The sequence below is a fragment of the Ctenopharyngodon idella genome, chromosome 10, assembly GCF_019924925.1.
Source record: "Ctenopharyngodon idella isolate HZGC_01 chromosome 10, HZGC01, whole genome shotgun sequence".
Taxonomy (NCBI): Eukaryota; Metazoa; Chordata; class Actinopteri; order Cypriniformes; family Xenocyprididae; genus Ctenopharyngodon; species Ctenopharyngodon idella.
The window spans coordinates 46,646,059-46,660,824 of NC_067229.1; the positions used below are offsets into that span (position 1 = coordinate 46,646,059).

The 14,766-nt window shown below is 36.5% G+C and overlaps 1 protein-coding gene across 6 annotated transcripts in view; it reads left to right on the top strand.

Annotated features, from left to right (window-relative positions):
• The window catches only part of LOC127520973 (membrane-associated phosphatidylinositol transfer protein 2), a 68,961-nt gene that overhangs the window by 35,911 nt on the left and 18,284 nt on the right, over positions 1 to 14,766 (top strand). For all 6 annotated transcript variants that reach the window (XM_051909745.1, XM_051909748.1, XM_051909749.1 and 3 more), the window contains exons 4-13: positions 1,438 to 1,559; positions 2,903 to 3,136; positions 5,945 to 6,277; positions 7,065 to 7,160; positions 7,241 to 7,345; positions 9,117 to 9,166; positions 11,579 to 11,823; positions 12,261 to 12,450; positions 13,616 to 13,735; positions 14,154 to 14,377. In XM_051909745.1, the coding sequence (XP_051765705.1) occupies positions 1,438 to 1,559; positions 2,903 to 3,136; positions 5,945 to 6,277; positions 7,065 to 7,160; positions 7,241 to 7,345; positions 9,117 to 9,166; positions 11,579 to 11,823; positions 12,261 to 12,450; positions 13,616 to 13,735; positions 14,154 to 14,377 (1,719 nt within the window). The remainder of the gene's footprint in view (positions 1 to 1,437; positions 1,560 to 2,902; positions 3,137 to 5,944; positions 6,278 to 7,064; positions 7,161 to 7,240; positions 7,346 to 9,116; positions 9,167 to 11,578; positions 11,824 to 12,260; positions 12,451 to 13,615; positions 13,736 to 14,153; positions 14,378 to 14,766) is intronic.

Here is a 14,766-nt window from a genome sequence, read left to right on the forward strand (position 1 = left end):
CCTAAAAAGTAACTAATTTATGAAAAGTAATGCATTACATTACTTTTGTGTTACTTTTTCTCTGCTGGCTTGCTTTTTTGTTTAATAACAACAAAAAAAGTTATATTTTTGGCAAATGTAAAGGCCCTTTCACACCAAAAGTGAAATGAATAAGCCTCAAGCTGAAGGAAATGCATATGTATGCCTGTACAGTAGAGGGCGCAGCTCAAACAAACCTTTCAGCTGTGCTGACATTCTGGATTAAAGAAGAATAGGATACAGTAGAAGGAAGTTCAGCACTCTTATCTCTAAATCTAATCGAAAGTAATTTTTGCTTATTAGTATGGTTGAATTAGATCATTGAAGGTCAGCAGCAAAGACGTTGGATAATAAAGTGAAATTAAATTCATAAAGTATATTTGTGTAATTTAATATAGTTAATTACTACAGGTTTGCATCAAATTCTAAGGTTGCATTTCACAGTTTTTATTCATTTTGAGGAATACTGAATGTTTTCGTGCAAGTGAGGTGAGTAAATGCATGTTCACATTTAGTCACATTTAGACTACAATAAGTATCATGTTCACACAGCGCACACAACACCTCTGTGCTTTATTTCTCTTAACATGGGGTCAGGAGAGCTGTCAGTCAATAAATGTGAAAAAGTAAATTGCGTTACTTGTTTGAAAAAGTAACTTAGATATTTTGTTGTAAATTGAAAAAAGTGATGCGTTACTTTACTAGTTACTTGAAAAGGTAATCGGATTACGTAACTCAAGTTACTTGTAATGCGTTACCCCCAACGCTGTCTACTAGAACAGGTTTTCATGCTTGAATGTTTAAAAAACACAGTATTTTTCCCATATTTGGCATTGTTGTAGCTCCTCTCTTCCCCGTCTGTCAGTAACGCTCTATTTAGTTACAGTCTCTATGAAGCACCTCTTTCCGAAAAGCACGTTTGAGCGTGTTTGGTAAAAATGTCCCGCCCCTTACCATAACACACTACGCAACTCAACCAGGCCTTGCCCCCTTTTTTGCTTGGGGCGGGAATTATTTAAATGAGGGATATTATGACGTGTTCGTTCTCAGAAGAAAACTCAAGACTACAATGGAGGCGTTTCAGGGAGTTCAGAAACGGTGACACTGATATAGAGAATAACTCCTGCTGGAGGGACTTTGTGCTTTGTAACTTTGCAGACCTTTGTCATGCTCAAAAAGCAACATTACACACTAAAGAAAGTTTATAGGACCCCTTTAAAGCATCTTTCTTATCTCATAGTTTCATGTTGAGTGCAGCTTAGGGATACATTTCCACTGCAATAAACTTGTATCTGTTACCTAATGAAGGGGATATAGACAATGCCTGTGTGAAGAGGGGATAAGCTTGCATGAACCTCTGCGATAATGCATGACACTGATATGATGAAGTGAGTTAATCTCTCCTTGCCTGTCCTGCAGCTACACGTGTCCTTTTGTCGAAAAGTTTTCCATCGATATTGAGACGTACTACAGGCCGGACACGGGTTGCCAGAATGACGTCTTCAGCATGTCCTCGGCCGAAAAGAGACAGCGGGATATAGGTACTGTTGCACTTTCTCTATTTTCATTCAGCATGCATGCTTGATGCATATATTAAATTGAAGCTTTTGACAGTTTTTGAAGTGCAAAACCACAACTGAGCATCTAGAACAATTACATTTTCCAGAGGTCCAGTCGTTAGCATGCTTTTCCCATGTGAGCACTGCTTGCTTCTGACACCAGTCTCAAGCAATCCAGCAGGAAGAGCTCTGGAGTCATGCCTCAGTGTTTAAGATGCAGACAGCGTGCTGCTTCATTGACATAGTACCATGCTGCTGCTGGGTAACGTGCCGCTGCACGAGAGCCCCATTGCACTCTGGGACAGGTACTGGAGGCTTTCTTAGCCGAACATAGACAGACGCAGACACTGCAGGGGGAAGCGCCCTGTGAATGCTGTTACATAACTCCATTCCTGACTGAAAACATGTACCTTTGTCAGTGTGCTATGGAGACACCTAGAGGCTGTCTGCCAACATGGCAGTCTGCAAACAGGAAACAACCCAAGATCAGCAACCAATCTGTACTTCGCAACTGTGAATAATTGAAGACCTACAATGTTAGGTTAAGACATGAAAGATTAGAGATCTGAATTAAGAGTTGTTCTTTGAGAAAAGGCAAGTGAATAAACAAAGAACGGTAAAAATCTAATGTGTGTGTGTGTGTGTGTGTGTGTGTGTATACATGTATATGTATATACTGCATAAAAATACAAAAAAAACCCAAAAAACTTTGCTATTTTTAGTAATACATATTTGGTAACACTTTATTTTTTTATGGTTCAATTCTCACTTTTAACTAGTTGCTTATTAGCATGCATACTACTAGGATGTTGACTGTTTATTAGTACTTAAAAAGCACATATTAATGCCTTATTCTGCATGATTTTATTCTACAGCCCTTAATCCTACCAATACCTACATTTAAATGCTACAAAAACTACCTTTCTAACTATTGATAAGCAGTAAATTAGGAGTTAGGTAAGGCAAAAGTTGTAGTTAATAGTGAATACACGTTCCCTATACTGAAGTGTTACCACATATTCGTTTTTCTAAACAAAGTTCCATTTATGGACATGAAAAAAGTAATGACCTTTTATAATGGAGCAAGCTGATTCCTAATGCTAAATAAGACTTTATGACACATAAGACAAACAGATAAGGTTTTATGGCCTCAGACAACTCAAGGTCCATGTTATTACCTTTCAGAAGGTTCAATAAAATCTCAGTGATGAACTGATTTGGTTTGCATTAATGGATTAAATATGAACCCCCATTCACCATTTGTGCCTTGTTCACCCCCCCACAAAAAAAATGCAATCGCTAATAGAAGCAATTGTCTTTCACAGATCCTATCGATATTGTGAACGATTTCATTGCCCCTCATGAGTACCTAGTTGAGGAGGACCCTAAACTCTACAAGTCGAATAAAACCCAGCGGGGCCCCCTGTCTGATGACTGGATCACGGAAATCAACAACAACCCAGGCAAAATGCCTGTCATGTGCGCTTACAAGTTGTGCAAAGTGGAGTTTCGATACTGGGGCATGCAGTCCAAGATTGAGCGCTTCATTCATGATGTGGGTAAGTGTTTGGAAATGTTCAGACACCTTCTTGGGATTCTATATATATATATATATAAGGCCGTAGGTAATCACAACGTGCTGATATACAGCCATATCGCACGGCTGCTCGTGTGATAATGCATTTATACAACAGTTCGTTGACACGAGTGTGTAAATAAATAAGAAATAACAAAGGAGTGTCTTTTAAACCAGAACTACTTCCTTCGCCACAAATTCAAATATCAAGTTGACAATTTGACCAAGCCTCCGGTACTAATTCTAAAATGTCACTTTAGAACTAGTAACGAAGGAATGTTGAGTCCCTCCATTGAAACTCTTTGTATTTTGTACAGTATTATTGAGAGAGAGAGAGAGAGAGATATCGCCTGAGCGAGCATTACCTGTGTCTGATATAACATTCATTCTTCAGGTCGATGTCCATAATATTATATCCATTATAAAAATCTGTTTGAATGTCCGCTGAGGAAAGCAATCTTTGTATTTGTGCTTTTTACAGTTTAGGGAATTTTCCATAACACCGCTTGTTTACAAAAGTCTGTTTCAATTTAAAAGTCTTGTGCGACTGACTCAGTTACTTGTAAAGTTTGCCGCCATCTAATTTTTAATGTATTAACGTAACTTTCACTCAGTCCATATTACACATTAATTGGCTGTTTCTCCATACCAAATACAACATATTATTTATGTAAAATAATATTTATTGAACAACAATATTTAAATTAACAACAATAGCCATTATAAATGACAATAGGAAGCAAACACAATTGTACAATTCAGTCAAACGTACAAAAGCAGTGCTCTAGAGGATGTAAGTTAAGTATAGCCTTAATATTAAATTATTAAATTTAACATAGCCCAATTCGATTTGCTCAGGAACAAGTAATAGATTAATAAGACCAAAGATTGCCTGTTTTATGTACCCAAAATGAATTATATCTCATGTTTAACCACTATAAAAGCCAGCGGCAAATACCCGAAGCACTGGCCGAGATGAAGCTGTTCTCGGCGGGTACACGAGCACTGAACGGCCGCTGACGGCCTGGAGTTGTACTACAGTTCGTTGTACAACAAGTGTAGTATTTGTAAAAAATATTGTGGATTTGCCCAGTCACCATGACAGTCGCTTCAAGCGAAGTGATACAAACGGTGAAAAGGTAGGAATGCTGTTATCACTAGAATATCGCACAGCTCTCAGCCAATCACATTCGAAGATAGACATATACACCTAGGATGGCTTGAGGGTGAGTAAATCATGGGATAATTTTAATTTTTGGGTGAACTATCCCTTTAAGCACTGTTTATTTATATATATATATATATATATAAAACAGTGCTTAAAGGGATAGTATGTATTGCATATAATATATGCTGTGTGTATATATATATATATATATATATATATATATATATATATATATATATATATATATATACGTATACAGTATATATTATATGCAATACATACAGAGTATATATATTTATATATATATATATATATATATTAATTCAGAGAATTTATTATCACCTTGATTCCAGTACCAGACAGTGGTGTTCTCTACCATATGTCCACTGTTATTAGTGCTGAGAGGACATTTGTCTCTCCAATAGTTCTATATGAGTCAGCTGATCCATCTGTTGCATATGTGTGTGAATTGATGCTTGTTAACATCCTGTTATCGTTGTGCGTGGGTGGGTAACAGGTGTCAAGCATTTTGTCAGGAAAAAAGCCCTTAATCATTAACCTGCACTTAATGAAAACGAGATTGATGCAGTGCGAATCCAGTGAAAATCTACGATTCGAGAACCACCTCCTCCTGACTACATCAGGGCAGAATTAATTTCCTTTCCATGTGCCGTCCGCTTGCCGCTTAATCTTTTTTATTACTTCGATATCGGCTTGTTTATTGGCTCCTTTCTCTGATAATTTGCAAGCGTACTGTTGTTGTTCCTCATTTGCGAAAGTCTTTAACTTCTTGGGCTGATTTCCTTTTATTTTTATCAATTTTTCCTCTCGCTGTTTCCTGGCTGCTGTGAAAACAATTTTGTTTGCATGTCTTTTCATTACTAAGTACAATTATCTGAAAGGCTGGTTAACTGCTTCTTTCACACAGCTTAATCAATCTAGGAAATCGCGCAAGGAAATGAGCCAAACCACACCTCGACCCCGAATGCTGAGCGATCTCATATGCATCAGTCTAAAACTAAATCTATAAAAAAAACCATTTTCATTACTTGGAATAAAATAAACATTACCTGATCTAACAAGTAACTAAAACTTAATGAACTAAAACTAAAAATTAAAATTGAATGAAACTAGATAGACACTGAAAAAAAAAACCTAATAAAAATGACAACAAAAAAAAAAACTAATAAAAATTACTAAATTAGTAAAACTTAAACACATAAACAGTCTCTTTGGTTGATAGCAGTGTTGAGAAATGTTACTTTTAAAAGTTTTTTTCTTATGTTACTTTGTCACTTTTTATGTAAAGTAATGTTACATTTTCTCACCATCTTATCTGAGGCTCTCTCTTCCACGACAGAAGTGCTTTGCTTGACTCACAGGCCTAGCAACTGTCCAGAACACCCTAACATTATGCATTAAAAACATTTCAAAACACCTTATCAACTCAAAGCATTGAGATGCTGACTTATGCATGGGAAACAGTAATCTCATTATCTTCAGAAGATATAATCTACTGTGAATATTTCTTTTTCCCCCCAAACTAGTTTGCATGCAGTGACTATGGAAACAATTTGCCTGTGCTAACTTAAGAATTAATCTCACAACATCTTCCCATATCAGGGCTGAGGAAGGTGATGGTACGCGCTCATCGACAGGCCTGGTGTTGGCAGGATGAGTGGTACGGTCTGACCATGGAGGACATCCGACAACTGGAGCTGGAGACCCAGCTGGCCCTGGCGCAGAAGATGGCACAGTACAGCTGCAACGAGGAGGGCAGCGAGAACAACGGCGCCGTCACCAGCCCCGAGAAAGAGCTCGAAGGCAAAGAGGCCGTCAGCTCCAACGAAGCGGATGGTACGGCGAGGACCATGGGAGACACGCTACAGGCGCGGGGAGAGCTGACCAAGCAGTGGTCCACCTCTTCCAGGTCCTCACGTTCCTCCAAGAGGGGCGGTAAGTTCATATCACCTTTCATGTGAAATTGACCAAAACAGAATTACTCAAGAATAAACATGCTTTGTTGGCCTAGAACAACTATACTTTGAGGGGAATTATTGGTTCATGTCTTACTTTCTGATGATCAGTTGCTTTTTTTCCACATGGAGTTACATTAATAAAAACTTCAAAGCTGCTCTGTTTATATACCTGTACTTTGAAAATGCATGGTGATCACGAGCTATTAAGCTTAAGCTATTAAGCTCAGCTTAAAGGCTTAGTTCACCCAAAAATGAAAACTCTGTCATCATTTACTCACCCTCATGTCGTTCCAAACCTGTAAGACTTTCGTTTATCTTCAGAACACAAATGAAGATCTTTTTAATAAAGTCTGAGCCAGTTCTGTACTCTCCATTGACAGCTGTGCAACTACCACTTTGACGCTTCAAAAAGTTCATAAAGAGATCTTAAAACTAATCCATATGAATTGAGTGGTTTAGTCCAATTTTTCTGAAGAGACTCGATCGCTTCATATGATGAACAGATTGAATTTAGGCTTTTATTAACATATAAACATTGATCAGCGAACATAAATAGAAGCTCAACCGCAAACATGCTTGAGCTTTCGTTTATCATAACTGATGTGCACGTTGATGAATGTTTATATGTGAATAAAAGCCTAAATTCAATCTGTTAATCATATAATTTGGTGTTTTTTTTTTTTTTAGGGTAATGTATCATATTAAGCATTGGAACATAGAACTAACATGATTTATTATTTGTCTTTAATGTATGATGTGTGCAGGAAGCCCTTCACGCCACAGCATTTCTGAATGGCGCATGCAGAGCATCGCCAGAGACTCGGAGGACAGCACAGACGATGAGTTCTTTGATGCTCACGGTAATGCAGGTTTGATCCTCCATTTAAAAGTTGCTCTTGATAATCTGTTATTTACTAAAATCTGAATCCTTGTTCCTCAGAGGACTTCTCTGACAACGAGGAGATCTTTCCCAAGGAGATCACCAAGTGGAGCTCCAATGATCTGATGGATAAAATCGAGACAGCGGAGTCAGAGGAAGCTCAGGGTATGTGAGGGATTATCTTCACCCATCTGACACGCTCTAGGATTGCAGGGGGTATTGCAGGCGGGTGATGCAAAGCATTTTTTCCAATGCTTTGGTTTTGTAATGCATAAGCCGAGCCCACTAGAAGGAGTTTTTTCCATTCATCCTTCAAATACGGAGATTTTCACATCTTTAATAGGATTAGCTGTGAAGGAGCCCCATTGACTCTGAGGAGGTTAGGGTCTGTGTCAAACAGTGTGAGATTATGGAACACTAATTACACAGAATTCCATGCTGTTTGCGAGACGGATCTCACTGCTCGCTGGACTCACGGGCCGTGGAGGTTTTTACGCTTATGAAAGCCATGTTCAAATGAAAATCTAACACTAGGTGCCCTGTCATATGCAAGTGTTTTTTGCTAGTTTCAGCCCGACGCAGCTATCATTTTCACGTCCAGCGCCCACGTTGTTTAAATAGCAAATGCACTCGCGTCCATCTGTTCACCCATGGGCGTGCTGGTCTGAAAACAAAGTGTGTTCAGGCACATTGTTGGCGTGTTGCTATTTTGAGACAACTGAAAATGACTGCGCCATTGACCAACAAAAACCTGCAGTATTTTTTTTGTTATTTAAAGAGCACATTAGTAATATGTGCCTATAACAACGCGTGAACACTCTGCTTGTTATACACACAGAGCAGCAGCACACAAACATGCCAAATATTAAAAATGAAAAGATTAAAAAGTAAAAGATTATTATTGTGTACATAAAGATAAAAATGCCTACATGTCATAATGGATAGTCACTGCATGTATCAGAATTAATTCTTTGCAGTAATGACTAATGAAATTGGCTAATTATTTGACCAATCGTGGCAAATACACACATGTATTTAAACTGACTCGTCAGGTTGAGGGTGTCTATATTCCACCATGTAAATAGCAATCCGGCATGGTACAAGCGCACCTGGCTTTTAAAGGGAATGGGAGATGACACTGTGTTTGGTTTATTGCACGTTACGCCCAAAACACACCCATTACTCATTAAGAGACTAGGTACAACCCTTTTGGACCATGCGCTGGGTGCGCTGACCTTTTTTCCATTGTTAAACTAGCAAAAGTGGATTTGGACACACCCTAAGTGCACCTGCGCCATGCGCTTAGATCGTTAAAATAGGACGTTAGGTTTCTTTCAATAGTAACAATAATAATAGATTTCTAAAATAATTATATTAATCATATACAAATAAATTTGATATTATTGATAATAATAAATCGATTAATTTATATAATTTAATACTTTTATTTAATACTATATGCCAATTTAATACTATATAGTTATTAGTATTCATTTAATATTAGTAATTAAGTTTAATTTAATTAATTTTATATTAATATATTAAGTAATAAATTAATTTATATAACTTTATATATTAATATTAACTTAATAATATTAAATTAATACTAAGTATATAAGTATATATATATATATAATACACATATATACACAGTACCGGTCAAAAGTTCAGAACCATACTGTGTACCGTGTGTGTATGTATGTATGTATGTATGTATATATATATATATATATATATATATATATATATAATAATGTAATTATATAATATTAAATTATTTTAATGTTCTTTTTTATTCATAATTTAGTATTATTCATATTAATAATTATTTGTTGTTTTTCCCTTTCCATCTATGCAGATTAGTTTCAGAAAGAATTATGATACATATGTGAGTATGTTTTTTCTTGCATTAAGTGCAATCATTTTATGTTTCTAGGTGACTTGTATCAAGAATCTGGGGCTGCCAACGCAGAGCGACTCAATGAGGTAATGTCTACAATTGTGCATTTTCACAGAATGCTTTTCCATTAACATTAATGGAAATATAATTCAACATAAACATTACATAATACATATTTATGCATCAGCGCTCTTGGTGTCGTATTATTAATGCAACCGCAGCAGTGAAAGACGCATTGATCTACTTGTGCTAATGGAGCAAAAATTCAGCAATGGTCACGCTGTGTTTATGCTGACGTAAAAAGAGGGGAGAAAAGCATTAAAGCTTCTCTGAGGGTATGTTATGCAACAGCTTTTTCAGTTAGTATCAGTGCTACACTATCACTGAGCAATCCCAATGACCTTTCACAGAATGAAACGGCGTCACTGCAAAGGTTGGCTCAGTATATAGTCATAAGGTCAAGTTCTCATAGTGTGAAGGGTTTCATGGGGACGTGTCGTGGAAGAGCACGATCAGGGTTTTTTCTGGGATGATCTCAGTGCTCTTTAACTCTGGTCCGCAGAGACCCAGGTCCATGCGGCACTCCACCGTCCGTAGGCGTCGGCGTACAGCACGCAGACGCCCAGCTGTGAGTCACAGCGACTCTCGTCTGTTTAGATCCGGTAGAAATGTAGATCTTGTCATGAGTTATGTAGAGTCAAAGGTGTTTTCCTGTGTTGTTGCAGTTATTCATACAGATCGTGTTGTGTTTGCGTAGAGTTTAGCTGATCTTTGAATTAGCATACTACAGTAGTATTTTGTAAAGTGGACACACGTTAGAGATGTAGACAAGTAGTTCTTCTTTTACCATGGAATAATCTTCATTAATTGGACAACAGTGATGCCCACTTTGTCTTTGTTTCTGGAAGTGTCTTTCCCATTCGTTTTGTCCTTAGGAATTTTCTTCTTAAAAACAAAAAACCAGGGTAACACTTTATTTTAAGGTGATGTAGTTACACATTACTGCATGTACTTACTATAGTAATAACACTGCATAATTACAAGTATCTAACCCTAAACCAAACCCTAACCCTAATCGTAACTCTATAGTAGGTACTATAGATGTATCTGTAGATGTATAGATGTATCTATGTAGTTAATAAATATTACTCAGTACTTATTTGAGTACTGAGTACATTTTAAGTACATTGTAACTACATCATTTTAAAATAAAGTGTACCAAAACAGAACAAATCAAGACACATTTGAAAGATAATAGCCTAAATGGGATTTTTTTTTTAATCTAATCATAATTATTTGAGATAATGATAACCAGAAACATTTTGTTATAAATATAGATGAATTTTAGTGAATATATATATATTTATAACAATACATATCATTTAGCAGTTTGTAGTCTAATTTCATTATTCATTAGTTTCACATTTTTCCATTATAGTCATTAGGATTTAAATAATAATAATAATAATAAAAATAAATAATAATGATAATAATAATAATAATAATAAGAGGTTTCTAACATAAGTATATTATTTAATCATATAAAAATATGTTTGATGTATAAAACCTTAATTGTATTTTATTAATAATAATAATAAACACATTTAAATGAATTTATCAGTATTTCGCATAGTATTAATATGAATAATTTATTAATTTATATTTATAAAGATTTTATTAATTTTAGTATTTATTGAAATTATTTTAAGTTATTATTATTAGAGTATATTAAAATAAAAAACTGAATTATAAAAAAATTATTGAATGCTGCTTTTCTTTTGTCTTCATGTCTTCTTTTTATTAGTATATTATTATTAAAAATAAGAATATTAATTAACAACAGTGTAATGATTCATGCTATTCTACCCTTTTAAAAATCTAACTAACATGAAAAAATAGGATAATTAAACAACATTCCTTTTTTTTTTGTGATATTGAGCATAATCATAATTGTTTGTACGACATGAAGTCAGCCAAAATTTCATAATCGACATAATGACAGCTGTAGAAAAAGACTGTACTTATGAGTGTGAATGAACTGCTCACCTCATAAACCAGCAGTGATGTTATGTTTTTTATGAATTTCCTCATCAGAATATATTTTATATCAGACATATTAAATAATATTAAATGATATATTAGAAAACACCACTGCTATATTTTATTCTCTAACACTACAACACCTCCACATTATCTAATGCAATATAGGTTGCTAATTTTAGCTGAGGTCATCTGAGTAGCCACACTTGTGACATGGTTTCTACAGAAGCATATGTCTGCGTATCTCATGGTAGGTCTGTCTTGAAAGATTTGTGTTTTCTGTCTATGGAGATTTTGAATGGGATATGTACTTCTGGAAGACTGCTGTTGCGTTCTGTACCGTGTTGTTCATTAGTAAGTCACCCTCTTTCACAATAGCATGTTGTCACGAGTGTGTGTGGATATTTTAAATGAACCGAATGCAGCTGCAGAAACAGCCGTCCAAATGTGTCCCTCAGGACTGTTCCTCACAGCAGTGCTTACAGCCGTCCAAGATCCACGTCCTCCTCCTGGTCCTGCATGGCGGCAACATCCTGGATACGGGCAGCGGAGACCAGAACAGCAAGCAGGGGGACGTCAACACCATCAGCAGCGCATTTGATGCTGTGATGCGGGTTCATTACCCAGCTGCATTGGGCCGCATCGCCATCCGCCTGGTCCCGTGTCCGGCTGTGTGCGTGGAGGCCTTCTCTCTGGTGTCAAAGTGAGTGTGAAACACACAGACTCAGTCCATTCAGGACACTAAACATGACATCTGGTAGTCATGAGGTACTGTTGGGGAGTAGCTAACTTAAACTAGCAACAATTCCAACTTTTAAACCTTCTAGTACCATGACATTTATTGCTTAATGTTTCCAGAAAGTCCCTGCATTCAAATAAAGAGATGTTACATCGCTGCTGATATTGATTCATTCATTGCACTTTTGAAAACACATTGCATTGTGGGATACAGTTCTGAGCTGTGTGCTCTGGTTGTAAACGGCACATTTTGGCAAATGTAGCAGGTCAACCGAGTATTGCATGCATAATGCAGAAAGACTGGTATGGTAGTATGCCACTCTATGTGCTAATTCAGTACATAAAACTGCTTCTCGCTGGTAATAACCCAGCATGCTCTCTGTTCTTGCGTCCTTGACACAGTTTGAGTCCCTACAGCTATGACGAAGGCTGCCTCTCCAACAGTCAGGATCACATCCCTCTGGCCGCCCTCCCCCTATTGGCCACCTCTGCACCACAGTACCAGGACGCCGTGGCAACGGTCATAGTGCGAGCCAATCAGGTTTACGGTGACTTCATCAAATCCCTGGAGGGGGCCACTTTCACTGGCCAAGTCAGTGGTTTGGGTTTTTCTCTATGTAATTATTTACAGATTTGAGCAATGGAAAAATCATTTGCCAGTGAAATATGCATCTAGTTTGTATGGAAGCTTGTTTCCCCCACTAAATAGAAAAATAAAAAAGGCAATTGCAAATTTTTTTCATCTCGCAATTCTGAGAAAAAAGTCATTCTTTTTTTTTTTTCCTCACAATTGGACATTGAAACACTCAATTGTGAGTTTATATCTCGTAATTCTGACTTTATAACTCGAAATTCTGACTTTATATCTCGCAATTCTGACTTTATATCACACAATTCTGACTATAACTCGCAATTCAGACTTTATAACTCACAATTCTGACTTTATATCTCGCAATTCTGACTTTATATCACGCAATTCTGACTTTATATCTCGCAATTCTGACTTTATAACTCACAATTCTGACTTTATATCACACAATTCTGACTATATCTCGCAATTCTGACTTTATAACTGGCAATTCTGACTTTATAACTCGCAATTCTAACTTTATATCACACAATTCTGACTTTATAACTCACAATTCTGTCTTTTATATCATGCAATTCTGACTATGTCATGCAATTCTGACTTTATATCACGCAATTCTGACTTTATAACTCGCAATTCTGACTTTATATCACGCAATTCTGACTTTACTCGCACTTTTGACATTAAAACTTACGATTCTGACTATACCACACAATTCTGACTTTATATCATGCAATTGTGAGTTTATATCTTGCAATTCTGAGAAAAAAAGTCAGAATTGTGAGATAAAAAGTCACAATTAACTTTATTTTTTATTTCATGGTGGAAACAAGCTTCCATAAGTTTGTTTGCTGAAATAACCTTTGGGATAAATGTGCATTATTTACAGAATTTGGTTTTCTTACTGAGTAACATCACATGAAGTGTTCTTAATCACAAAGTCACATCACATTTGACTGTGTTTGATTTCTTTACAAATGTCTCTTTTGAGGCTGAATATCATGCAAACATGTCACATTACATGACGAAATTCACAGTCACATTTTGAATGTTTAAAGTGTTGTGAATGTCATTTTATCTTTTAAATTGTCATTTATCTCATTCATTGCCCATGAACATGACTTTCTGTTTGTGATGTAATGTGTGTCTGTCTGGTATTTGTGTGCAGGTGTGTCTGATTGGTGACTGTGTTGGAGGGATTCTGGGATTTGATGCTCTTTGCAGCAGCAACATCACAGTGTCAGAGAGTCAAAACAGCAGCAGACGTGGCAGTATTGTCAGTGTGCAGGTAAACACACATTTGCACACACACAAGGCCTGCTCATCCAGACAGTGATTAATTACCCTTAAAGGTAGGGTAGGCAATGTTTTTCATAAAAACTTTTGGTAATAGTGTTTGAAACTCTCTTCACATCCTGATAGCAATCAATAATAGAAGTGGTCTAAATATTAAAAACATGTACATATCTGTTGAAGTCTCAGGACCAAAAAATGCTAGTCCAATCATTGCATTCGGTCCAAATTTAAAGAAACCGAAACCTGAAACAAAACGTTCAGACAGGGTGAAAATAGGTGCTGCAAAAAATTGTGCAAAAAATTTTTTATTTATTTTTTTTTAAACAATCTTTATTTCAAATGAGCATAAATATCCTGTTTTCCATCATATGACCCCTGTAATACTAATTACTGATTCACTTCCTCTGCAGGACAATGACCTTTTGTCACCAGGGATCATTATAAACAGCTCTCACTGCTCGGGTTCTGGCTCGGGTTTGTCTCTAGAGGGCAGTCGGCACCTCAGCCGTAGTAATATAGACATTCCACGCTGCAGCGGTCCGGACGACCCCAAAAAACAGCTGCCCCGGAAGCGCAGCGACTCCTCAACATACGAACTGGATACCATTAAACAGCACCAGGCCTTCCTGACCAGGTGAACCACAGTCGTTCTTTTGTTCCTCAATCAGTTTGTTGTTCAAGTGAACGTGTCTGTTTTATTTATCATAATTATGTGCATGATGGACTCTTTTTACAGACAGTGATGACATGTTTCCACAGTAAATCTAGCAAAGGTTTATATATTTTCATTTTTATCAAATTTTATGTACATTTATAACACTATACTTTCTTATATTACCTTGGCATTAATTTACAGAAAACTAGTTAACACTGCTGCGTGAGTGTTTCTAATGCAATGGCTGAGCAAGTGATGGCAATCAAGCACCCTATAATTTTTTGAAAAGTCGTAGAAATGCTGTTGTGGTGTTTACCCAACTATTGACGACTTCTACTTCTGAAAACCCCGTAAATATGAAAAGGGTC